The sequence below is a fragment of the Molothrus ater genome, chromosome 5 (genome assembly GCF_012460135.2).
Source record: "Molothrus ater isolate BHLD 08-10-18 breed brown headed cowbird chromosome 5, BPBGC_Mater_1.1, whole genome shotgun sequence".
Taxonomy (NCBI): Eukaryota; Metazoa; Chordata; class Aves; order Passeriformes; family Icteridae; genus Molothrus; species Molothrus ater.
In genome coordinates, this window is record NC_050482.2 from 24,244,245 (window position 1) to 24,270,367 (window position 26,123).

The following is a 26,123-nucleotide window of genomic DNA, read 5'->3' on the forward strand; positions in this document are numbered from 1 at the left end:
GGATAATCACCGCTTCTGCCCAGCTGGTGCTGATGCTGTGTTTGATCAGCCCAGGATGGGCTGCCTGGGCACACAGAGCTGACTCACGTTGATCCTGCTGGCAGCAGCTCCTCAGATCCCTCTCTGCAGGGCTGCTCCTGTCCTCAAGTCAACAGCATTTCCCAGTTTGGTGTCATCAGCAGCTTTGCTAATGGTGCATTTGACTCCTGCATCCAGATCATTGCTGAATGAATGTGTGGAAGAGAACTGTCCCTAGGTTTGAGCCCTGAGAAGTACTGCTGATGGCAGTCACCAGCCAGGTGTACACTGACTGGTGTACATCTACATCACTACAATCCTTCTGCCAGTTCTTCACCCAACTCTGAACCTACTCAATTCCATAGAGCTCTGGAGAACTTGTCCAGAAGGATGCTGTGAGGGACAGTAACAAAAGCTTTACTAAAATCCAGGGAAACTACATCCACTGCCTTCCCTTCATCTGTGAGGTGGTTGCCTCTGCACAGAAGAATACTGAACTACCTAAACAGACCTTTCCCTCTGTGAATTCATGATGACTCTGCCTGATGATGGCATTGTAAATAGATAACTTGCATACTTTTTAATTAAAAAATGTAAAGCTTGGTAATAGTTTAATTGCCATGAAGTAACACGGGATGGTATCTTAACTGAGGTTTTGATAGCTTGAAAATATGAACATCTCAATACTCAAACAGAAACACAGATTGATTTAGTAAAAGTTTTAGTGTTATGTCTTTGGTATCTTTTGTTACTGAGCTGAAGAAGCTTTGTTTTTAACTGCTAAGCATGAAGGTTAAAGTGCTCTATTTTGGTTAGAGATGAAGTCAGATTTCCTTCAGCACTTCAGAAGAATTTCTGACAGATTTCCATGTAAAGAATTATGAATTGATTTGCATGAATTTCAACTATAAATTTGAACATGCAAAAAAAGTCTAGATGACAAATGGTTATTTAAAGTAACCAGAGAGCACAAGTCTCTTCTATCAGCTGACACTCATTATCAGTATGAAAATCTGTATTATTTTCAGAAATAAATGTCTGGGCGGTTAGATAATCAGAGCATCAAACAGTGATACTTCCTGACAAAATATTGGCCTATAATTTTCAAATGTTTAAGCACCAGACAACAAAGCTGTCATAAAATAGGTCTAGTGTAATCTTTATATGGAATATCTAGATGGCTCTTCTCAATCAAAACCACATGTTGTTTCATGACTTGAACTTTTTCTTTTTCCTCATTTAGAAACTTAGTATAAGGCATGAATTTCACCTTTTACATTGTGTGAAGAATATTTTATATTCACTGCACTGGTTTTTTTCTTGTTGGGATAGATCTGTTAGTAACTGATCTTCGCCTTTTAGTATGGCATTTTCCTTTTAAAATCTGTAACCACAAAATAGTGAGTTTTTAGTACTCTAAGGGAGAAAATTAATAATGAAGAATTGGAAGCATATATCTATCTGTGCTGTCTGTCTGTACTTTTCCTTTCATGGAGGTTTTTGTCAAGTAACAGGGAGAAAAAGAAGGAGGTTGTGCTACTTATCAATATTGTGGTAATAATAATCTGGTATCACTGGATGATACTCTCCTTTTATGGAGTTAGACCCCTAAGAAAATTCAGGCTTGGTCATTACCTTCGTTGTATAATTCTATGTCAGTACTTGTCAGGATTGTTTAAATGTTACTTAAATGTTTGTTCTTCTGTACACAGAGATTTGAATTAATTTTTTGCCACTTTGTGCTTTTATCAAGAATGCTTTTTAAAGCTGAGAAAAGAGAATTATACTTTTTTGCAAAAAGCTATATATTATACTACATAGCTTTTTGCAAAGCACTATTATATTTGGATACTCGCATGAAACAGAAAATCTCCTAAGGATAGCAGAATAGAATAGCCTTTTAAACCAACACACACTCTTTTATTCAGAGCTGTCTTTTTACCTTGAAAAATGTTTTTTAAAAGCTTGGATTTAAAGCTATATGATTCTGAGAGACAGGCATACTTTGCAAATTGTAATTTTTTCTTTAAATTTTGTGTGTTGTTTTAAATGAGAGAATAATGCAGCTTTTGGATATTAGTTTCATGCTTGGGATAACTCTTATAGGAAAACTTTACATCTCATGCAGTTTACTGTAACGTAACAAATTTCGTTTATGTATTTGCATGCCTTATGACTGTTACAAGATAGTTCTCCAAGATAGGTTTGGATGCTTTTTATGACTATGTGTGGCTCACATTAAAAATTACTGAGTATATTTTCTTTTTTTATTAGCACCTCTACCAAATGACTTGACTTCTTTCATGGTACTGCTCAGTCATCCATATGTCCTTATAGTACAGAACAAATATTTAGGTCTGTTAGAGCATAATCAACCTGTATGCTGGTTTTGTTTAACTTGTTGGTTGTATCCTCCAATTTCTCAATTCTACTGTTTTCACTCTTTTTAAACTAGTGGCCTGTTATGATTGTCAGTTTTGTCCAGGCAATTTCCATTTTTCCATCCTTAAAATGGACAGACAAGTATTTTCTCTTATACTACATTTAACATAGAAACCAACACTTTGAATGTATTGGTAAAGTATTTTTCATATAGTATGGAGTTCATTAAAATTTAACTCCCTTGTAGATTTTGCATGGGTATGCACCATCACTGTGCTGAAGAAAGGAATTGCAGTTAAAATTGTAAGGAGAAATTGAGCATCACATGTTCATTGACAGAAATCATGCTGCAAGATACTATTTCATCAGTCACTGATGTTTACATTTCAATTTTTAATTTTTCCTGTACAACTTCATATGGAAGTAGCATCTTATGACACTTTGAAAGCATTCATTCACATCTGCATTAAAAGAGAGGCAACTAAAAAAACTAACAAAGCCCCCAAACTCAACTGTGTATGAAAATTGCTAACATTCTTTAAAGACTTATTCTTAACTCATCATAGAAAGGGATGATATCCTCCAGTCTGATATTTTACAGGTGTATCTGAAAGTACTGCTTTTATTGTGAGTATATGCTCATTGATAATTCTCTTTTGCTTAATTGAATAGCTACAAAAAATCACTTAAAGAAACTATATAATTTCAGTGAAGAAGATTTATAAACATGTTCTCTTTCAGACATCTTCCTCTTTTAAAAAAATCAATTACCCTTTTAGTTTTATTTAGAATGAAGGGCTCACCCTCATCTTTAACATAATATATAAAATAAGCTTTTACTACTCCTCTTCTGTACTGGTTAGTTTTAGAAAACTTTTTACCACTCCCTAATTCATATGTCGAGAGAAAAAATTAATATGAACCTGTCAACATCTGTTGAAACAATTATCGTAAATGTAGAAAAGGAAATTAATCAGAACAACAAATGCTCTTGAAAGGAAGGAAATTTTGTTGAAGGGTTCGGTGGCAACTTTAATTCAGTTCCGTTGTTCCCCAGCAGTGTAGGACATGCAGTCCTGGTTTTGATGTTTATCATGAGTTGCTGCATGGAAGATTTGGACCCATCGAGCTCGCTTAACTTGGCAGATAAACGAAGAGGAAACTCTGAGATACATAGGGGGAAAATACTGTATTAACCTTAAAAGCTCTGTTGCTTACATGAATTATGTTGGTAATTATGAAAGCTTATTTCAATGAATGTATGCAACTAATATCAACATAAATTATTAAGAATATAAAACTAATAATGTAGCTTATGTGATTATTTTTTTGGTTTTCATTATTTGGCTTATTTCTTATATCCATTAATTGATATTTCTTTTTCCTAGCTGTATGCTTTTAGCTGTAAGTCCACAGTAATAGGTATGCTATTTGAAGACCCCCTTGACCCCTCACATTCTTGTTTCAATAACAGGTGGAAAAAGTCTAATTAGACTTCATAATTCTCCATTTGGTTACTGAAAATGAATTTTTGTTTTCTTCTGAAGTGGAATGCAAGAAACAAATAGGTTCAGACCAGTTCTTATACTGGATTTGCAGCTTTACCCACAGGCCATTTTCATTTTGTTCTCTCCCTGCGCACCCCACTACCCATCTTCATTTGCCACTCGGTAAATGGGGTCAGTGACTGCAAAAAGGTCAGGTTAAGAAGTGAAAATTTCCATGAGGTAGCTTGCAGATAACTTGAGGTAACTTGAAAAAGGTTGCTGCAGGATGAATGAGGTGCCTTGCTGTATGTAGGAGGAGGCAGGCTCCCTGAAAAGTCATAAAAGAAGCAGTTTATCTTAACAGCCCGATCCTTCAGATTCTTGTTGCCTACAGATTTAGGAGAGCAGACTTGAGAATAAAGCTTCCCCTTGTATTGTATAGCTGCATAATCCCTAGGGATTGTTTAGTACTGATTTTTTATTTTTGAAAATATCCCAGACTTAAAGTTCTGTTTCCCAGGTCATAAAAAGTATTGTCTTGATCCAAAGCAAGATGTAAGACGTGTTCTTCCAATATTTGATTTTTTTCCTTCCTCTGCAAACTCATTTTCGTCATTTATTAATTGACAGGATTACCAGCATCTATAAGCTAAAATAAATAAATAAATAAATAAAATACATGACAGTCCTAGAAGAAATCACTTATTATGCAGTAATGTAGGTGTAAAGGCACCTGGAGAGATTGTTCAGTCCAATCTTCTTAAAGCAGGAGCAAGGTCAAACATGGATTGAGTTGCAGTTGGCTTTATCCAATCGATCTTGGGAAATCTTCCAATGATAGAAGTTAACTGTTTTCCCTGGGCAACATGTTCTGGTGTTTAGCTGCTCTCAGTGAAAATAATTCGTGTCCAACTCAAATTTGGCTCATTAGATCATGGGACAAGTGACACTTGTCCTGTCAGCCCGCCAGACCTCAAACACCTTTCTCCCTGATTGTCTCTGTTTCGCACTGAAAAGTCCTACTTCTACTAAGCTCTTCCTTGAAGAGATGCTATGTTGTACCTTTTGATCATTTTTGAAATTATCAAAATGAAAACATTGAAGATATTTTTCAGATCTGTTTTTTTGGTAGTCCAACCTTGATCTAACATAAGGTTACATATCATCCATAAAAAAAACTTTGAAGTTTATTTTTTTTAACTAGTAGCTTTATTTTAGTTTTATTTAATGTTTCAAGTCTTTCGTAAAGATTTAAAAGTTTTATATAAATGTGATGTTCTTACTGACTGAATTAAAAAGCTGTTGTAAGTTAGTTTAATCTTTTGCTCTATTGCCATAGAGAATTTCATGCATTAATTGTTTGAAGGGTTTTTGTCTTTGGTTTTATATATTTTGTTTTGATTTGTTTACACCTACTGTGACTTGTCATTAGCAGTTACCTGTTGGAGGGTTTACCTCAAATCTTAAGTCATGATTTTGCATACTACTGACATAGGCTGAAAAAGATATCATTTCCCATGGACATCTTATCATACTTCTAAATACTTGCAATCTCAGTCCTTTCATTAAAAGGTTCATTGCTGAGCAAATGAGTATGTGGAGAAAACTGAACCTGATGGTTTATAAATTCATATAGCACCTTTCACAATACAGTAATCCTGATGACCTCCTATAGTGGGTGCATATTCTATTTTTGAAAATATTGTGTTTGAACATTAATTCAGTTAATTATTCACAAATAAATAGTTTGAATATTATTTTCTCTATATATTGCTGTGCAATTGAAGTTATATATGAGGCACTGCTAATGCTGATTTAACACAACCAACAAATTTCACAGACACTTTTTTAAAGGAGTATGATTTTAGACTGTATATTCCACAGATAATGACTTTCCTGAAAAACAGATATTGTGATATTGCTACTAACTCTTAAGACTTGAAGTTCAGTAAAGAAAGACAATATAAGAGAAAAAAAATCTGATTGTAACATTTCTATTTCTCCCATCTGATGTACTTTAGTGATTTGTGAAAGGACAGAAGTATTATTTAGAGGCTAGAGGAATCCTGTAGAAAACCTCAGGCCTAGTTTGTGTTTCTGTCACTTTGTGCCCAAGTTTTAGGAAAATACTCATCATCTCCCTTTCTACCAAGTTTCTGCTTTGTCTTTTATTCTAGTACCTTCTTTTTAAATCATGTATTTTCAACCCATGAAATCATCCAATTATTGTATTGTATATTTATAGTCCTTGTATAAAGACATGGGAGCATTTGTTTTAACATACATTTTGTTCCCCTTTGAGTTGGAAGCATCTTTAGATGACTTTGCTGTCTATGGTTTGAGAGTTGCCAGTCTGATTTGCCCTGTGCTTGGGGTTATGCAGTTCCAGCTTCAGCCAGTCAGTCAGCCCAAACCATGTGCTGTTTGAGACCTATTGGTTTTTCCACAGTGTTTACCTTCCACATTCTACCATAGCCACTTTAATTCTGGTTTTGATTTTCATTCAGATGGAGCTCATCCCTACTATATATTTTCATCCTTTTCTTGGTTAATGAATCTGAACCTGGTCATCTTGCTATTTTGGCAGGTGCACACTGCGTTTTTTTGCCCTGCTATATTAATTGCTGTCCATGTTAGAAAACATTTCAAAGAATATATTCATATTACATGCATTTAGTATGTGCCAAGAGGACAGCTAGTCATGGGTCATAGAAAAAAATTGAAAATACACATTATTTCACTGGCTGGCAAGCTCTTTCTCTAAAGGCACAGGTTATGCCTTTGCCTCTTAGGTCAGTTAATCATCTTGGCTTTTCCTTTGGATTTAACAATGAGGGCTCTTGGTGGTCTTCTTTTTGGACTTACAGCAGACTTGCTACATCTATTTTTTCCTTTACTTTGACATCTTGCTTTATATAAACTAAGTGGCTTTTAAGTTGTTGATAATTTATATATGGACTCTCTATTATCCCTCTCTATTTAAATTCTTAACCTGCTTGGATTTATCATCTTGCTTGGCTGATTAGCAATGTAATCCCATTTATGGTAAGGGTTTTGGTTTTGATGGTTTCCTTTCCATGCAGGTTGAATTCCTAAGCTACATACTGTCCTGTAACTTCATCCTATAGAACCACAAATTACAAATACAGTTCCGCCTCCTAGTCCTGTAATATTACCTTTGGAACTCGCTTTTTTATTATATAAGTTATAAATTAAGGGATTAAAATACTAAAATGATTAGACTAATTGGGGGTTACTTGCAAAGCACTTTATAAAAAATAACTAGGTTCTGTCTATTATTTTTATCTCTTCAATCAGTCACTACCTGACTTTGTAAGCCAAACTAGACTTGAGGGCTGAGTAAAGTCTGTCAGCTTTTTCTGAAGTTATGTTTCAAAGACCTGGTCTTTTTAATAAAGATTTTCTATTTATACTATCACAATGAAAAACAAACTAGACATATTTCAAGCATCAAAATATGTAGGCCCACTTGTTTCTTTTCCAGACAAATTCTCATTTATGAGAACATTTCACTTTTGTTGACAAAATATAGAAAAAAGCTGGGCATTCACTAAGGTAATTTGTAGTTAGTCTTTGAGGGTTTTTTCTAACATAGTTCTTATGTTCCTCTTTGTTTTCTCATGCCCTGAAATGTGTGTTATCATTCATGAACTTTTCATATATTAAAATTTTAACTTCAAGCTTTCCAAATGATGTGCTAACCCCTTGGGTAAGTATTTGGTCTCTTTCTCCTCTTTTGTATATCAGAACTTTATTCTTCCTTTTTTTTTTCTTTTTTTTTTGTTTATTCTTCGAAACAGAATTTGAACAAAGTTGCAGAGAAATGTTTTCCCCTATTTTTGGATGATTTCTCTTTCTTGACAGTGTTTCTCTCTGCACTGTGGGTGTTTTTCTGACTTTTTGAGGCATATTTTTCTTTTAGAGGTTGTACATGAATACCTTAAGAAAATATTTTAAAACTTTGAATTATGTATATTGCTTTTCCTGTAGTGTAAGTTTCTTCTATGTGTGGATGTACTTCAAAGAATGCATTTTATTTCTCTGTTTTTAGTTTGCTTTTTTTTTTCTGTCAGGCCCGGCGCAAAGAGGTTTTTATCCAGGAGCGATATGGAAGATTTAATCTGAGCGACCCATTTCTGGCTCTTCAGAGAGACTTTGAGGCAGGTGCTGGTGATAAAGAAAAGAAGCCAATATGCATGAACCCTCTGTCCATTTTAGAAGCTGTTATGGCTCACTGCAGGAAAATGCAAGAAAGAATGTCAGCTCAGTTGGCTGCTGCTGAAAACAGACAAAAGAAGGTATCCTGCTGTTGACTTTTTCCTTTTCCCTCTCCTGCTTTATTCTTTCATGTCACATTTTTAATTTACATCTTTTTCATGATTAACATTACAAGTGTTAAAATTTTGCCACCTAATTTTCATATAGGGTGAGGTGCTGGTTTTCTGGTGATATTTTGTATGCACACTTTATTTGTTCTGTGATTTTAGCTCTATTTATGGAAAAAAATTAAATATAACTGGTACAAATTGATACAGTGGATATATAAGTAGATAGCTCAGTGTGAACTGAGCATCATCACAAGATATTTTTAAACCAATACTGTTGAAGCCTTAAGAACCTATTTTCATTCTAACCTGAATAAAGTAAATAATTTATTTTATTTTTACATCAGGTGGCTCTATTTCATAAATCAGTAAAAGTGTTTTATGCCTCTAAAATACTTTTTTGCATATTAAGAACATTTACTATAAAAAGAAAATAATTTTGGAACAATTATATTTTAGAAAAAAGTGCCAGATTGAAGATAAAACAGTGTCATTTTGAAAGTGAATGATTGGTTGGTGGCATGTATTTCACCAGTATGTAAGCCATACATTTCTTAAACATAGCTAAATATGAATATGCTGGGGAGGGGTTTCTGAGAGGAAAGAGATGAAACAGTCATATAAAGTCCTAATCTACACAAAGTATTTTGGAATAAATAGAAAAAAAAATGCTCTCTATGTGTTCAGTCATCTTCACTTCATATAAGATGGATAGAATGTCTACTGCTGTGATACAGGTTTTTGGTGACAGTTTTACATTGACTTAAAAACCCCAAACAGCAAACAGTCTAAGACAATTGACATAAAATTGATTTTGGTAATGATTGCTCTTTGGGAAAAAACATGCATTTGAAAGTGCTGGAAGTTGCTTAAATTAAACCAGCAAACATTTTTTTGTTACTTTAGCTCTGTTTTTTGTTTAGTTTAAGCATCATTTCTCTGTTAAGACTTCAGGAAAACAGATTATATAAAAAAGGATATCACTATGATATGTAAGGCTTCAAACAGTTTACTGTGGAATGAACTATTATATGTACCTCACACTTGTTTCAAAGAACTCTTAAGTATTAATTTTTTTTCTCTTAAGCTTTTTCAGTAAATATAAAAATAGGAAAGGGCAAGCAAGCTTACTTGTTCTGACTGAGAAAGGATATTGGGAGAAACCCTGATGTATCTGCCAGGACAGTGGAATTAGTTTCTTGTTTCAGTGCATGGCCACAAGTCTCTTCTTGTACCTAAATTCTGCATTTATCTCTGGCTTTTATTATAGGGACAGATACATGCACCTAAGATGGGCTCACATATTAAGAATATATCAGTATATTAATGTGTAAATTCAAATTTTGTCCCTTTTTTGTCTTTTTTTTTTACCAAAGTCTGTATCTGTAAGTCTGTTTGTACAGGAAAGGATGCTTTTGTCTTTTGCCTTCTAGAGGAATACATCAGCTTTTTTTTCTTTAAATCTTAATTTTAAGGATTTGAAAACAAACTACATGGTGTTGAGCAGCTGTGTGCATGACTGTCTACTGAAGTAGACCTTCCTCTTCTAATCTCCATTAGAAATGCTATTTGTGCAAGACACTCTTAAACTCCTTGGGTTTGTGGAAACAGATGATGTATCTCTCAGACATCTCAATGCATTCACAAACCTTTCATTCAGTGTTTTACCTTCTCTCTATTCCACATTTTTCTGTCTGTTCTTCATCTCAAATCCTTCTATTGAAGAACGTAATGAAGGAGATTTGAGGGACTTCAAAAAATGTTCATCAAGGTAGGATGACACAGTGCAAGGAAAGAAACCAGCGTAGGCAAATGTAACCTAAATACAAGCCAGCTGCTGCCCCTCCCTCCAAAAGTGGTTCCTCCTTCTCTAAATGTGTGATGCCTCTATCTTCGTGTTTGGAATTGGTTCACTGTCCCAATCTAAATAATGAAGTCTGTGTACAGCTGTGTTTATTTTCTCTGGGTATTACTGAACTTTAAACAGACTCAGAGTGAACTCTTATTCTGGGGGGAACTTGATATCTGTGAATATAATCACCTCAAAAGTATTCTATGAATAAAATTTTCATTTGATCACAAAAAACAAGGCATAAAAATATACCAACATGTAGAAAAATCAAGGAGGTGCACAAAGAACTGTAAGGCTTACCATATACAAACATCTCACTCTCAGGTGTTGTCTGCTTTGTGTTAAGTCTCCATCCTCTTCCATCTCTTTGAATGCTTTTCTTGGAGCTGCTGTGAAAATTACTTCTGAGTTTTCCTGGGAACACAAAACAGATCATCAAAATGACAGTTCTTGATTTGTTGAGAGTTTGCAGAGGAGTTAGTTTTGGGATGCATGCTCAAAGAAAGGCAAGCGTGGGTTGAAAAAGGCCTGTTGGTGTAATTTATTCTAACCTTGTGCCTAAAGCAGATTATCATCATCATCAGTACATCTGGTCATCTGTAAATTTGTCTTGCTTAGTCATGAAAACCCCCAGGAATGGCAGTACTGAATATTTTCTGCACTGGTGTCCTTGTGAAGAACTTTTTTCTGAGACTGAGCCTCTCAAAGGACAAGTTTTCTTTTCTGTAACCTTTTATTATGGAGCCCCACCTGCCATTACCAAGATGAATTTTACTCTTGTCATCACTGTAAGGGCCCTTCAAAAGGATGTTGCTGTTAGGGTATCTCTCTGTCTGTTTTTCACTAAACTATCCAAGCCAAGCTTCCTCAACATTTTCTTACAACGTATGCTGTCTCTCACCTCTGAAGGGCCTTTGCTGGTTAATTGTTTGTGGGACACTATATTTTTTCTCAGTATCCTTTTTTACCCCTTTTCAAATCCTTCTTGAACTCATTTCCAGATGTTTATATTACTGATATGATACAGTGTAAGCATATAGTACATTTTGCAAAAATCAGGTTCTACTTAGTTTGTAAATTCATAAATAATTGCAGCTAGTTCCAAATCGATCATCTAAAGGGAAAAATACCATGTAAATATTTAGAGGCTTTTCCCTATTTGAGATGATGCGGCCAAAAGAACAAGAGGGAGGGAGAGAGAGACATAGGAGACAATGTAAAATGAGAAAATAATGCTGCTTTTGTATATTGAAATCAAATAGAGGGTTTACATTTTTATTAAGGAGTTGTCCTTTAGATGCAATGCTTACAAGTAAGATATTATAATAGTATGGTAAGCTGATTTCATGGCAGTTAAATATTAAAATCTGTTTGTAATTATTTGGAAGTAATATAATTTCACAACACTCAATTTATAGAATGAGAAGCTCATCTGAAAACAAAATAGCAGGATAAGAAAGTATAGAAAGTTTGACAAAAAATATTTTCACTATAATACTTATACATCTCCAAGCTTTAGAAATTATATACATTTCTCATGATCTTTGTACCTATTTTAACAAAGAAAATAAATGGTTGGATGCTCCCCTTGTTTTGAAATTCAAGTGAACCATGCAAATTCTGGATCCACTGAAACACAGTGAAATCACTGAGGAGAAATAAGGGTTTTTTTCACTTGTAAACTATGCTTGGACCATTCCTAAATACAGTGTCATTATAATATTTTTTAAATTTAATTTGCAGCTGTATTTCCATTAACAGAACTGAAGAGATATTACTGCTAATACAGTTTGTTTAGCAAGGACTGATAATATCATACGTCATTTTTCATGTTTAGCACTGATTTTTGGGGCTCTGAGCAGCCTGGTCTAGTGGAAGGTGTGCCTGCCTGTGGCAGAGTGGTTGAAACTTCAAGGTCCCCTTCCAATCTAAACCATTCTATAAGTCTGTGATAACATTTTTAAGAAAGAGGAAAGAGTGGGTGTAGTTTTGTGAAAAGCATTGTGCAGAGTGTCAACCTGGGATTAAGCTCTAAAACCCCAGTGCAGCCCCTATGCTGCTAAACTGGTTTTGAAGTATTTGAAACCAAGATGATCTTTAAAATGTAGGTATCATTTGCCACAATGATTTCTTCCTCATAGGTGTTTTATAAAACGATGTATTGCCATAATTTTGCAGTGCTTTTCTAGAAAAGGGTCTGTGAATAAAAGCGTAAACAGTAGCCAAAATGAATTAGAGGCAATGGTTATCTGAATAAGGGGAAAATTTTTTCTTATCTGTTATCTGCATTTTAGTAATAGCAGCTTGTACATCACTGATGTCAATGAGACTTTTTACTATTAGTAAGTATAGGAAAATATTTCTGCCTGCCTGTGCCAAAAAGTTGTCTTATTTATAAATGTTAAAACAAGATACAGGATACCAATTATGTTTATGATGGACTTAATCTCCTTCAGTTGGAGGAAGAGATAAAACCTAACCCTGTCATTTCTGTCCTCAAAGATCTTTTGCAAACCTCATCTCTTACTTGTGTATGGTTCTTTTACTAAGATGGCTTTATGTTATGTCTTATGTCAATTTTTTGGAGAGCAGGTAGCTCCATCACTCAGGAATCACAAGCATTAAACAACTTTGGAGAGTCTCTCTCTTGTCAATGGAGGAAATTAAAAGAGTTTACTTAGTTTCTAAATTGCTCTTCTGATATGGCTCTCTTTCTTTTGCTTGTATAAGATTATATGCACTTATGCTAGATATCACAAATCACCTTCCTGGGTTCATTTTAGTCATACTCTCAAAGATTAAAATATCAGGTTAATACTAGGTTATTATGAAATGAGAGGTGTTAGTGAGAATTATTTTCTGTCTTCTTACAGTTGGAAATGGAAAAATTTCAGTTACAGAATCTTGAGCTGGAGCACAAAAAACTATCTGCTCGCCTTGAAGAAGAACGTGGAAAAAATAAGCATGTAGTATTGATGCTAGTGAAAGAGTGTAAGCAGTTGTCCGGCAGAATTGTAGAAGAAGCCCAGAAACTGGAAGAAGTGATGTCAAAATTTGAAGAGGAAAAGAAAAAGGCTGCTGAATTGGAGGAGTTTCTTGCAGCTGAGAAACAAAGGAGTACACAAATGGAAGCTCAAATGGAAAAGCAGCTGTCTGATTTTGACACAGAGAGAGAGCAGTTGCGTGCCAAACTTCACAAAGAGGAAACACACACCAGTGACCTCAGAGAAGAAAGAGATAAAATGATCAAAATGATTGAGCAATTAAAAAAGGAGAATGAAAGTAAAGCCAGTCTTTCTCAGAAGAATAGCGATAGGAGTCTTGTTTCTATTTCAGTTGAAACAGAAGAGCCGAGCTCAAGAACTGTTGCTTGTCAAACAGAGACTGTAATGATGGACAGTAGTGTAGAAAACGCTAAGAAGTTGCCTTTGACTGTCTCTATAAAGCCTTCTACAGTGAGCCCACTAGTGTCTGGCAGTACAAAAATGAATGTGTGTACCAATGCAGCATTTGTGAAGCCTGTCATTGATAGGCAATCTTCATCTAGTGAACTTGTCCCTCCCACAACTCCTGTTCTTGCACAGAATCAAAACAGAATTGAAGAAAATGGACCAAGTACAGGCATATCCCCTGATTTATCAAGTAGCACTTCCCCTTTTTCAAATAGTAATTCCCTTTGCACCCCTACCACACCAACTGCCACAGCTCAGAACTCCTCACTCTCTTCATCTATACACAGTTTGCATTCACCATCTGCCAACACTACTGGCCATCCAGGCCTAAATCCACGAGTCCAAGCAGCTAGATTTAGATTTCAGGCAAATACAAATGATCAAGACCAAAATGGAAACACAACCCAAAGCCCTCCCTCAAGGGATGTATCCCCCACTAGTCGTGACAACCTTGTTGCCAAGCAGGCAGCTCGGAATACTGTTACCCAAGCTCTTTCAAGATTTACAGGCCCTCAGAGCAGTGCTCCATCGCGGCCAGGGACGTCACATTCAGGGGAAGTTGGCACTTACACCCCGGTTGGTAAAATTACTTTAAAGACTCCAAGTGTATCAAGAATTGACAGAGGAAACCCTCCACCTATTCCTCCTAAAAAACCAGGGCTTTCACAAGCCCCTTCTCCACCACACCCACAGCTTAAAGTTTTAATGGATAGTAATCGATCCCCAAATACCAGTGCAAAAACTGACAACAAAACCATGACCTCACCTCTTTCAAGTTCACCACAAGGAATCAGGGTAATAAATGAGGAAATTATTTCTAAGTCCTCACCTCAGCTGCCACCAAAACCTGCTATAGATTTATCTGTGGCACCTGCAGGCTGTGCCATACCAGCCATAGCCTCATCTCAGGTGGGTGCCTGGCCTTCCCACTTTCCTGGACTGAACCAAACTGCATGTTCAGAAAATTCCTTTGTCATTCCCACCACCATTGCCTGTAGCTCCTCCATAAACCCTGTTAGTGCTTCATCCTGTAGACCATGTGATTCAGGCAGCCTCCTGGTAACAGCATCAGGTAAAGGGATTGATATGCTAAAAACTGTCTCCCTCAAAAACAATGTTTGGTTTTCTTATATGTCTTGTTTGCTTTATTTATCTTGTAACTTTATCTTTCTTACTTTCTAAAAGCTAAAATTTTTGTTTGTATTTTTTCCATATTCCAGGGATATGGGAATTCTTTCGCTGATTTAGTAATGTTATAAATAAGTTTGCTTCCTCAAGGAAGTCTCCATATAAAAGGCTTTTTTTAAAGAAGATTAATGTTTAGAGTTAGTGAGCTGCAGATTCGAGTGTATTAAACAAATTCCTTTAAATTTTTTAAAATTTATTTTTTGGTTAATGCTAGTATTTTGGACTTCAAAATGCTTTCTCAGTCTGAAATGATGTTTTGAATATTACTTCTTCAGGGAATATTCTATGGAATATGTATTTCAATTCTGTGTGAATCTTTTAAAGAACAGGGGATAGCTGGGGCTATGGTATTCTGCTATGTCAGTAGATGGTTCACATTAAGACATGTAATTGCCTGTATAACAGTGCACTTTCCTATATATCACTACATGCCTATAGAATATGTTTCATTTTTATTTCTGTTTTTCTATAGTTCGTTTTTTGGTTGTAGTTAATACTCATGCATGGCATCTCACAGGTTTACTTCAACAGATTTGGGCACAAGTTTGCTGTTGGAAAGTTAGAATCTAACTGTTGATAATCTTAAGTCTGGAGTCAATGTGTCTATCTGCTACTCATCTTGTGTTTTGGTGGGGACTTACTGGTGTGTCCAATGTGCCACCAGCTTCAGGGAATCTTCTTGATGGTATTAAAGTGAACAAAGACAATACTGATCTACATTTCAGTGAACTGTAGATCTCCTATAAAGCTTTTTATCAATTTATTTCCCTACTGGGATCAGTAGCACTAGAACATTAGGTAGAAGCTCTTCTTTAGCTCAACTTGCACTGCAGTGAAAAAAAAAAAGAACACTTTCTTTAGACCTTCATCAGCACTGAAGAATGTTTGAATTGTCTCAAACTTTCAACAGCTAGTTCAGTTATGGTACTGCAGTCCCTCATAACTCTAGTCCCTGCATCATCATCTGTAGGGCATAAAAGCCTACACAGCCAATCTGCTTCCAACACATAACCAACCTCTTTCTCCTGGTAGCTGCACCACTAGCTAATAAGTGAGTTGAACTCGAGCACCAGTCCTGGGGAAGCCACTCCAAAAACTGTGTGTGGCAAAATTGTGTGAGGAGATTCCAAGGTTCCTGTTATTAAGCAATTTTTATTCTCATTCCACTTCATTGAAGATTTTCTACATGTATCAGGAGTAACACACTCATCCTTTTAACATTTGGTTGTCACACCATACTGTCAGAATCGTCTCTCCTTTCTGAACTGTGCCATAAAAGTATGAGCTCAGAAATCTTATCCTTCTCTTTGTCTACTGCTCCTCAGTCAACAACATTGGGATTTGATGACTGCCTATTAGTTTGCTGTTTTTCATATAGATGTCCTGAATTTTTATCTTAAATTCATATTCCAAGATGAGTCTGATTGCCATGTCAGATAGATTATTAGTCTTCCAGTGTTTCAAATATTTTCCAAACTTAATTTGCCTTCAAGTGCTATTAGGCTCCATAACAGAATTTTCAAATTCTTAGGAAAAATAATTAAGATTTTATGAACATAGAACAAATAACTGGAAAGTCAGCTTCCAAGTGAATAGTTTTTGTAAGCAAGAGATTGTATTCCACAAATCCTATCAACATGAATTAGGTGTATGTTACAGTTAGTATTACATTATTTATCTGATATTTGGTAATCACTTAAGGTAGTTATTGAATATTCTTTAGAAGAATAAATCCCATACCTTAAAAATGAAATTACCAGTGCTTTTCTTCATAATTTCATATATTGTTTTTGCTTTAGTTCGTGCTTTGAGGTACTAACTTTTTTCTTAGGAAAACAGTAATTCTTTTCTCTCAGACTGTGCCCCCAAATATTTAATTTGTGTTTCTTATGAAATGTGTGACCATTCTCAGAGAAAATTCTCACAGAGAGGACTTTTTGTCAAAAATAGTTAGATTTTTTTAATTTTCAAGGTTTCTTTCTTTCTCTAACTCCCTTCACTTTTTTTTTGAGGAAGCATGGAAATATTTGTTGATTTAATTCCATTATAATCCTTGCTCTGAACATTTCATCTTAGTGCTTTGTGACACTGTTTTTCAGTAATATTTGCAATTGCAGATGGGAAAGTTCTCTAAGAAAGATTGCTTAAACTCTACTTAGCTGTATGCTATTTTATTTTACTTTATTTTATTTATATAGAGATGTTATTTTAGTATCTCCTTTACTGGCTACATACGGGCCCAAAGTACCTTAATAACTTGATCTGTAATATTCACATAAATATTCAGGAGGTTTGTGTTCCACCCAAAATAATGCGTATATTTTATTGCACTTATTATCCAATCTCATTTTCTTTATGTTTTTAAGGGAATTTAATCTGTTTTGGCCAAGTGTTCTAGCAAACTGCAGAACTAAGTAAATTTAGAGCAACGGATATTATGCAAGTATGGAAAACATTTCCTTCAAAATTATATGCTAAGAAAAAGATAGATTTTATAAATATATATGGAAATAGAAAGAAAAACCAAATTTAATAACACTGGTTTTGTTAAGATAATGTGGTCAGTAATACCCGAATTCATGCCACTTATTCGCTTTTTCAGCCTCTTTTTTAAGTATGACTTTCTTTGAGGTGAGAAACATCTAACAAACTACAAGTACTGCTGAAACCTCCTTCCCATATCTGCATTTGTATGTCCTCTAGGCACAGAATCAGTTAGTTTTATTAATGGTCTGGTTGATTTTAATATGCTTTATTTAATTTTTTTCAGAAGATGTTTAGAATTTCAGTTTTGCATTCAGTTAAAGCAGAACATGGTTAAATCTTATTCATTTTATTGTATAGTAAGTAGTGAGCTTCAATCAGAATTCTTTAATAATTTAACAACAATGACAAAAAATGTTACCGTATTAAAGGACATTGGCAGAATCCTTCATTTTTATACTTTTTTGTTGGTCAGTAAATTCATGCTTCTTTCTTCTTACCGTGGTGTCAGGAGAATTGATAATAACCTAATCACTAAAGTATTATATTTATTAATTTTAATAGAGTTTCCTAGTGAGCTCAGATTGATAAAGGAACATATCAACAGCCTGATTTTCAGTAAGGAAATGTCTTGGTTCCAAGAAATGAACTCTTCAGAGCAAACTTTAAATGGGAGCTCTGATCAATCACTAAGGCATTCTGCTAAAGTAATGTGACTGTACCTTCTTTTAGAGGTGGCTATTGTACCACATGTTGTTCTTTCCATCCCTGCTAGGAAAAGACATGGGCCTTCATCATTAATGTTAAGCAGACTGCACATAGAGACATTACAATGCACATTTATGGCCTGATTAAAAATCTGTGGCAGTGTTTTCATTAACTTCAGCAGGCTTTGAATCAGTTCCAGAATGCTTCTGCTCTGTTTGGATTTCTGCAGTTCAATGGCTGTAAGACTTCAAAATGGAAACAAATGTAGGCGTTTGGATTGCCATATCCCTGGGATTTCTGCTTTCACTTTCTTCTTACTTTTCTGCTTTCTGTGTCACTCTTGAATGAAATCTATTTTTTTTATTTTGCTCATTTCTCTAATGATTGATTTATTCTCTCTTTACAATTGGCTTTGAAGATAAAAGTGTGTGTGGCGGGGGGGGTGAAGGACTGATCTAGGCTCTGAAATTAACCATCTCACATTCTGAAGCTGATGCCAGAAGCTGTTTTTGTCTGTCCCTCTGCCCTTCATCACTGCATGCCCTACAAGCTTTCACAGATGCTTCACATTTCCTAACTTTTTGAGTCTGTAATGGTGTCCCTTATTTATTGTTATCTTTTAATGTTGGTGCATTTTTATTGGATGAATTGAATTTTATTATACTGCTTCACACTGATAAGAGAATGTAAAGTTATGTTATTACTTATTTTTGTATCTTTATCGGTAGAAGGTTTTCATTTAATGCTAACCTAGTATAATTAATTTCACCACTGAATTGCAACAACATATTTTTCTTTTCAAGGAGCTGAAATGAAAATTAAGATATGACATTAAAAAACTCCTTTCATTTTGTCATTTCTCTTAAGGATGCCCCAAGAGCAAGCAAACAAACAAGCAAATAAACTACATCCAAAATTGCATTTTTTTTTAAAAAGGAAAGGAAACTCAAAATACTATTCATATTACCAAAATTCCAGTGTTACTTGGATAAACAATTTTAGTAATGGTAGTGCCACCTTAACAATATCCACTATCAGTTAACTACCACAAGAAGACAGTAAAAACTACAGAAGTACTATTTTAAAAACATTCATATATGTATTCATACATATTTAAAATATGTACTATTTTAAAAACATTCATATATATATAACAGCTGCAGCACAGTTAGTTTCAAAGAATAACAAAAGGCTGGAAAAATAAAGCCACTTTCACAATGGAAAGGAATACTACAAGTTTTTCTTTGGACCTTCGGAATTTTGTAAGAGTTAACTGTTCTCAAATGATGGAAGTTGAAGATAATGTATTTTTTGCCACTTAAAGGATACAGTTTACTTTGTATATTGCTTTTTGGTTTTTTTCTTATAAACTTCAGAAACCCTCAAAACCCTCTGATTAAAAGTATTGGAGAAATAAGTATTACTAAGAGTAGTAATAGTCAGAAGGTAGCTTCAGAATTGAAGTTATAAGAAGATGTATGAAGTTAATTTTACAATTTATTTTTTGTTTAAATTTCAAATTTATAAGGTAATTTCATAGCTGCAGTGATGGCTTCTTACAATGAATATAAAAATAATTTTAATAATAAGCTAATAATATTGGGAAAATACTAAAAATATGTTTATATGTTTAGATACTTCACTAGTAAACTTAATTTAAATTTAGACTTTATTTAAATTTAGCTTACTTTAGAAACAAATATGAAAATACTCCAAGCATTTTTTTTGTTGTTTTGGGTTTTTTTTAACTGGAATCAAACAATGTATTCTTCATTGGTGTTGCTCAGATGATGAATTCTTGTGTAAGTCTTGATGTTAATTAAAATGTATTAAGATCTTACAAGGCACCCAGTCCATTGTTTCTGTAGAATTCTCTTGGGAATTTCTGTATTTCATTTTGTTTTCCAAAATGTGGAGCAGACCATCCCAGCATGGCCTTGCTACTACCACATACTTTTTCTAGTTCGAGATGTTGGATAGCACCAGCTTGAACGGAACTGAAGCTAATGGCCTGGAACTCTTCTTCAGTCTCAGGCATTGCAAAACTGCATTAAAAGCTGCCTTAACTTGCTTTGTATCAAATTTCAGCCTCATATAGTAGCCTATTTGTGGCCATAGAAGACAAAAGTTATTTATTCAAGAGATAAATACAATGTGTATTTTCTAAAGGTAATAGTGAAAATATATATTAAAAAAAAAACAGCCTTTCTCCTATTTTCTCTTGCAGTCTTTGCTCAAGGAAGGATGCATAAAATATTCCATGCCCTATGCAGCAAACTTCATATTCTTAACAAAGTGCCTACTTAAGCTGATGAGTAGGCAACAAAACATTTAGCCACAACTGCTAAACTTTCAGAGTTTTGGATTGAATATTCTTTGTTAATGGAGTGACTTGAAAGCTTTCATACATAAATTTTGTATAACCTGTTATTCATTCCCACTGGAGCATTTTATAATGTTTAAGTATCACAGAGTAAAAGGAACATTACCTTAATGGAGAGTTCAATAATAAATATATTTTTTCTGTATTATTTGTGTAAAGGATTTCTACATGTTTTTTCAAACTTATTGAAAGGTACCTGAAGTCAGTAAGGGCTCTCTATGCAATTAATCTTTATAACTACATGTGAGTTATATAAATACCAAATATATAAATACTAAAGTTTGCTCTAAGGAGGATAAAATTACATATGAAAACAAGTACTTCGTTTTGAACACTTTTCTATAGATACTTAAAAAAATCTTCCTGGTATATTGCAAATAAATTAAAACTTGTCTAAAACTTCTGTTAGCTTTGATAATATAATTTTTTTTGAGATATCCACATGCTACTACCATTCACAAGTTTCAGATTGACCTTTTGTCATGAGGTCCTGTTCATTTGTATTAACAAGTGTCACCCCTCAATGCAGTTTTTATTCTTCAGAATACCTTCTAATGTGTAGACAAAGAACCATCACAAAACTTTTGCTAAACTAACAAATGCAGTCATTTTGAAGATACTCTTTAGTATTTAAAAGAACACAGAAAATGCAGGGCTTATTTATGTGTCTCTAACTTCTGTTGCTTTAAATCACAGGCTGGTCTTCCTCCCTAACCCCTTTGTTAACAAGTGGTGGTCCTGTCCCCCTGGGTGGCAGGCCCACCCTTCTTCACCAAGCTGCTGCCCAGGGAAATGTCACTTTATTATCAATGCTGCTTAATGAAGAAGGACTGGATATTAATTACTCTTGTGAAGATGGCTATTCTGCCTTGTATTCTGCTGCTACGAATGGACATACAGGTAAATGATACTAAGATCTAGTATGCCATCCATGTAAACTAGTGAAAGCTTACTTTCATAAGTTTGTAATATTCAATTAAGTCAAATGCCTTCTTCTTAAAAATATGAAATTGAAAGTGGGATATGTAGATTATATGACCAAAATCATGCTATAGCATATATATAAGCAATGCTTCTTGGAGCAGAACTTTGGAACTCAGAAAGCATTTAAAAAAAAATTGGTAGCATTCTGCAGGAACAGCCATTCTAATTCTCCACTCCCTTCATATAAAAAGGTACCAGATATTATCACCCCATATTCTGTGAAACACTAAAGATCTTTTGTAGCAAGAGGAGCTTGAAAGAAAGAACTTTACAGGGAATAAGCAGCAAAGAATAGGTTGTCATCAGGGTTTTGATCTTCTGCAGCAGCAGTGAAAATGATGGAAGATAGTGTCAGAATAGTGTGGTTACTTGGGAAATAAGATGAACTGTCTTTATTTTTGAACTAAATGAAATAGCCTTCATTTCTTACCTAAGCTCCCCTGAGAAAATGAAAAGATTTTTTTTTTCTTTCCTCATGACCCCAACCCTCCTCGGTATTAAGTAATAAGCATTTCTGAGCCTTTCAACCATCTGTCTTCATATTTTATGAATATATCTATGAAATGCAGCAGGTGTGTTACCAACAGATATGAATTTCATGGATACAAACTCCTAGCAATAATTTTCAGACTTTTACCACAAGGCTCTCAAACAGCAGTTTGTTTTAAAAGTCCAGTGCACATTACTATAGCTTTTTCTACCTACATAAAACCCTCCAGATTCTTACATTGCAAGTGGTATCATTATGCTGTTTTGGACACTAATGATGAAGTCCAGTAATACCAATGGCAAATATACCATTAATTTTTAGTCAAGTCAGAATTTTATTTCAGAGTAGAACATGGAACAAAGTCCCATTAAAGCCACTGCTTTCAAGAGTACTTAGTGATTTTATTTAATGAAATATTTATTAGTGACACAATTACAGACCCTGATCACATGTTCCAGATAGTACATAAGCTATTTCATAATTATTTTGAAATATTTTAAAAATAAAACTAAAGTTAGGGTACAAAATCTGCAGCTGAGCAGATAGTGTACATTTTTCTCACATGTTCAGGGTTAATTTTGCTACCAGGCATAGGGAAGGAGGAATTTTTATTTTGTTCAAAATGGTATATTTGTCTTTGCTTCCTAGGTGCTACGGTTGTTCTTTTTTTTCTTTTTTTGTAGAAACATCTGGGACTTTTCACCTGAGTTTCATTCCTATTGCCAAAACCTTTTAAATAGTGAAAGAGTACTTTTTTTTTCCTTTTGGTGATTTTTTCCTTTTTTCAACTTATCTGCAGTATTAAGAATCCAAGTTAGTTATATTGTGTGGTTTTATTATTCTCCCCTCACTGAATGGATGTTTGGTCTATTCTTCCAGGCTTACATGCAGTTATCTTTGCTAATATTTGTGGGAGATCATAATTGACTCAATTCTTCTTTATTCATCTTCTATTCTAAAATTGCATCAAAGCAAATGATTTTCAGTTACTGAGCAGCTCCTACTGACAGCAAATGCAAAATACAAAAATTCCTTGTTTTATTGTCAAAATTTCAAATAAGAAAGGCACTTGACAGAATTGTGCAAACACAATAATAAAAGCAAACATGTGCATATGCACCCTGTAATTGTTTAGTATGTTTTAATTTTTGAGATAAAAACTGTATTGCAGAGGTTATAGTGTTGCTCTTCTATTTATAGTTGACAGGATGTGAAAAATACTTGGTTGTACAAATCATCACATTTCAGCAACTAAATGGAGTGTATGAACTCTGAATGAGAGAATCACACAACAGCAGTGTTGATGTCTCCTTAATAAATTATATGAAAATTGAAAGGTATAGATCTATAAAAATGTTGGAGAAAGATTTTTGTGCTTAACTTTATTATATAATAATATATATTATATATTTTATTATATATATATATGGTCCTTTTTCATTACTTGTAGTTTGTTCTCAAATGAATGGATATATGTAGCAATTCCAAGTGGAGACTTTAAGGTTTACTTAAATTATATAGTCTTAAGAATGGATGTATAGAAATAAATCTTTTTAAAAGTCCTTTCTAATACCTCTCCTTAACTAGCCAGGTGGAAAGAAATTATACTGCTGTCATTTTAAGGATAAAATAATTTATTGTTCAAATTTTTCAATGTGTTGAGTTGTGTTGTCAATGGTAAGTTTCTGTTGTTTTGGGTTTTTTTCCCCATAGAATCTTACAGTCAATTACATTGGAAAAGACCCTTAAGATTGTTCGGTCTAACCATAAAACTAAACACAAGCCTACACTGGTGGGTGATCACACCATTATTTAATTTATTGAGAATATTTTTAAAGTGGATTTATTGACTAAATGGATTTTGAGATTTCTGAGTCAACTAACCAGATGTTCCTATTTCTCCTGGAGAAGATTTCACGAGAAGAAAAGAGTAACTTTAGACCTGATAAAAGCAAGCATGAGTACCTCCCTTCAGAAAAACCATGTTTCAGAGATTCTGGGAAGAATGGAAACTGAATGATCCCTACACATTTTCAGTGCAGAAATGCAGTATTTGAGATGTGGAAGAGCACATTGTAACCAGCATGGTGGCAGCAACTGTTAAATGATCTCAGCCCATTCTGTAGAAAAAATTGAGTTACACAAGAAAAGAGCACTGAAATATTCTGTCCTAGTCTATCCTAATTGCAAAATGTGTAGCTTTCCTGTTTGGAAACAGTTGCCTTTTGAGAGCTGCAGCAGAGGGTTTTTGCAGCACATGAAGTTAATAGCAGATGCTTTGTTTCCAACACACACTGTCCCTAATTCTGTAGGTCTGAGAGAGAGAAATTCACCCTAAAAATACACAGTTTCTTTGTATTTGAATGGACATGAGGGAACTGTTAATTTCATGATTTAACCACTAGACTGGGATAGCTGAACAGGTTGTTTTGTCAGTCTGCCTTGGCTTTACCTTTAGCAAAGAGGGAACCACTTCAGGTCTATTGTCCACTTAGTAACAGCAGTTCTCTTAGCTAATAGATCTACATAGCTGTTTGGTGTTGCAAATTGTGACCATTCTCCACCACAAAGAGGTGGAGAAGGACAGAATGAAATAGTAAGAGTTCCTGAACCTGAGAGATGTGGAGAAAATAATATCCTTTGGACTCAGCTGTGTGCTAATCATGTGCATTTACGGTGTAATTGATTCTCTTCTATCCCTGAGTATTTGGAGGCTGTGGCACCCTGATTGATAGAAAAAAACTGGAATGGTGTGGGAAGTAGAAAGGAGTGAGGTGCAGAGACATACAGCTACATGGAGTCAGCTTTGTCAAGCCACGGATGTATCTGCATGATGTTTGCCATCACTCTGGAAGAACTAACTACCCAGCTGTGGTGGAGAGCAGTAAAATCTCCAGGTGTTTATCTTAATTTGCTTCCATGTTTTGCTTTTGCTATGACCAAAACTTATAACTTAGTGACACCAATGTCTGTTTAGTGCCTGCCCTTCCATCCAGTACTCCCCACTGCTTATTACTTTTATGGCAGACCAGAGTGAACCGGAGTGAATGAGCCTGGTCTGACCCAAATTACCCTTCTCAAAATCTCAGTAAAAGTCCATCCAGAAGACCCAGGCATCTTGGAGATAATTGCTCTTTTACTTAATATGCCACCAGAACAGGCCATGTGGAGCTTACTAGCTCACATGTTGTGCCTTATGCAAGTAGCTCTATTTCTTCATGGTCACACTTATCCCTAAGAATAAAAAGCTGTTTTCAGAAGCAGTATTTTCACAGAGATAAGCTTCATCAGAAACAGCATTTATACACATGTAACCTACCACCTGAATGATCTGCCAGTCAATTAGTGTGAATTAACCATGCCTTTCTAGACAGGTAGTCTTGTTCTGTGTGTTCATGGCTTTTGCATGGCTAACATATGCTTTATGAATAAACAGCAGAGTATTCTAGCCAAATACTTGAAACTTCTAGATGAAAATTTTTTCAACATCCCTCATAAACTTTAGAAATATCTTAGGATGTCAAACAGGAATCTGTATTTTCAAGTTAATAATTTAATATAGGACCAAGTTTGACAATGGAAAGAAGAAAAAAAAAGATAGGTCGTTCTTAGCAGAGTATTTTTGTGTTAAAAAGTGAATGAAAGTATAATTTTATTTTAAGTGGTGCTATCTTACAATTGGAAGGACTTGGTAAGTTAGTTAACAGAGAGCTTCTTTATGGCTCAAAAAAATTACAGATCAAGTCCTGGTAACTTACCAACTTACAACCAATGAATGAAAAATAATTTCACATCCGATTACTTACTTCAAAATTAAAGAATCCTAATTTACAAAACAATAAGTTGGAGTATTTTAAAATCGTGTTTCTTAATTTTAAATTATTTATTTGATCAACTATACAACATCAGTATTAGTATTTGAGAAAATTCTTACTGGAGTAAATACAGTGAAATATGGTGTAGACTAGTCAGACTGATATGTAGTTCTTAATATATTTTTCTGATATCCAAGTCATTCTTAATGTGCATTTGGTTCTGGTACCTAGAGTTAAACTTCACTAACAAAACTTGACTTCAGGATTTTACTGAGTGCCAGAACAGCATGCATTAAGCTTGCTCAGAAATCAGGTCAGGAGTTTGTAATTGGTGTTGTAGCTGAGCTTATTTTCCAAGTAGTAGTTTCAATTACAAAAGACTTGTTTTATTTTGGTCTGGAGCCAATTTCAAGAATGAGGAGCAGATCAACTGTTTTCTTCAAAGTTAATTGCATCAAATGATATTCCAATTTGTGGATGAAAAGCAGTCTAATTACTATGTAATTAATTATCTTAAATTAGCTGTAGGGATGA

At 34.5% G+C, this 26,123-nt stretch overlaps 1 protein-coding gene across 1 annotated transcript in view; it reads left to right on the top strand.

Moving 5' to 3' along the window:
* Nucleotides 1–26,123, top strand: part of CTTNBP2 (cortactin binding protein 2) — a 78,353-nt gene that overhangs the window by 21,220 nt on the left and 31,010 nt on the right. Inside the window, 3 exon segments of the mRNA XM_036400220.2 lie at nucleotides 7,982–8,206; nucleotides 12,959–14,609; nucleotides 20,997–21,200. Coding sequence (XP_036256113.1) covers nucleotides 7,982–8,206; nucleotides 12,959–14,609; nucleotides 20,997–21,200 — 2,080 coding nt within the window.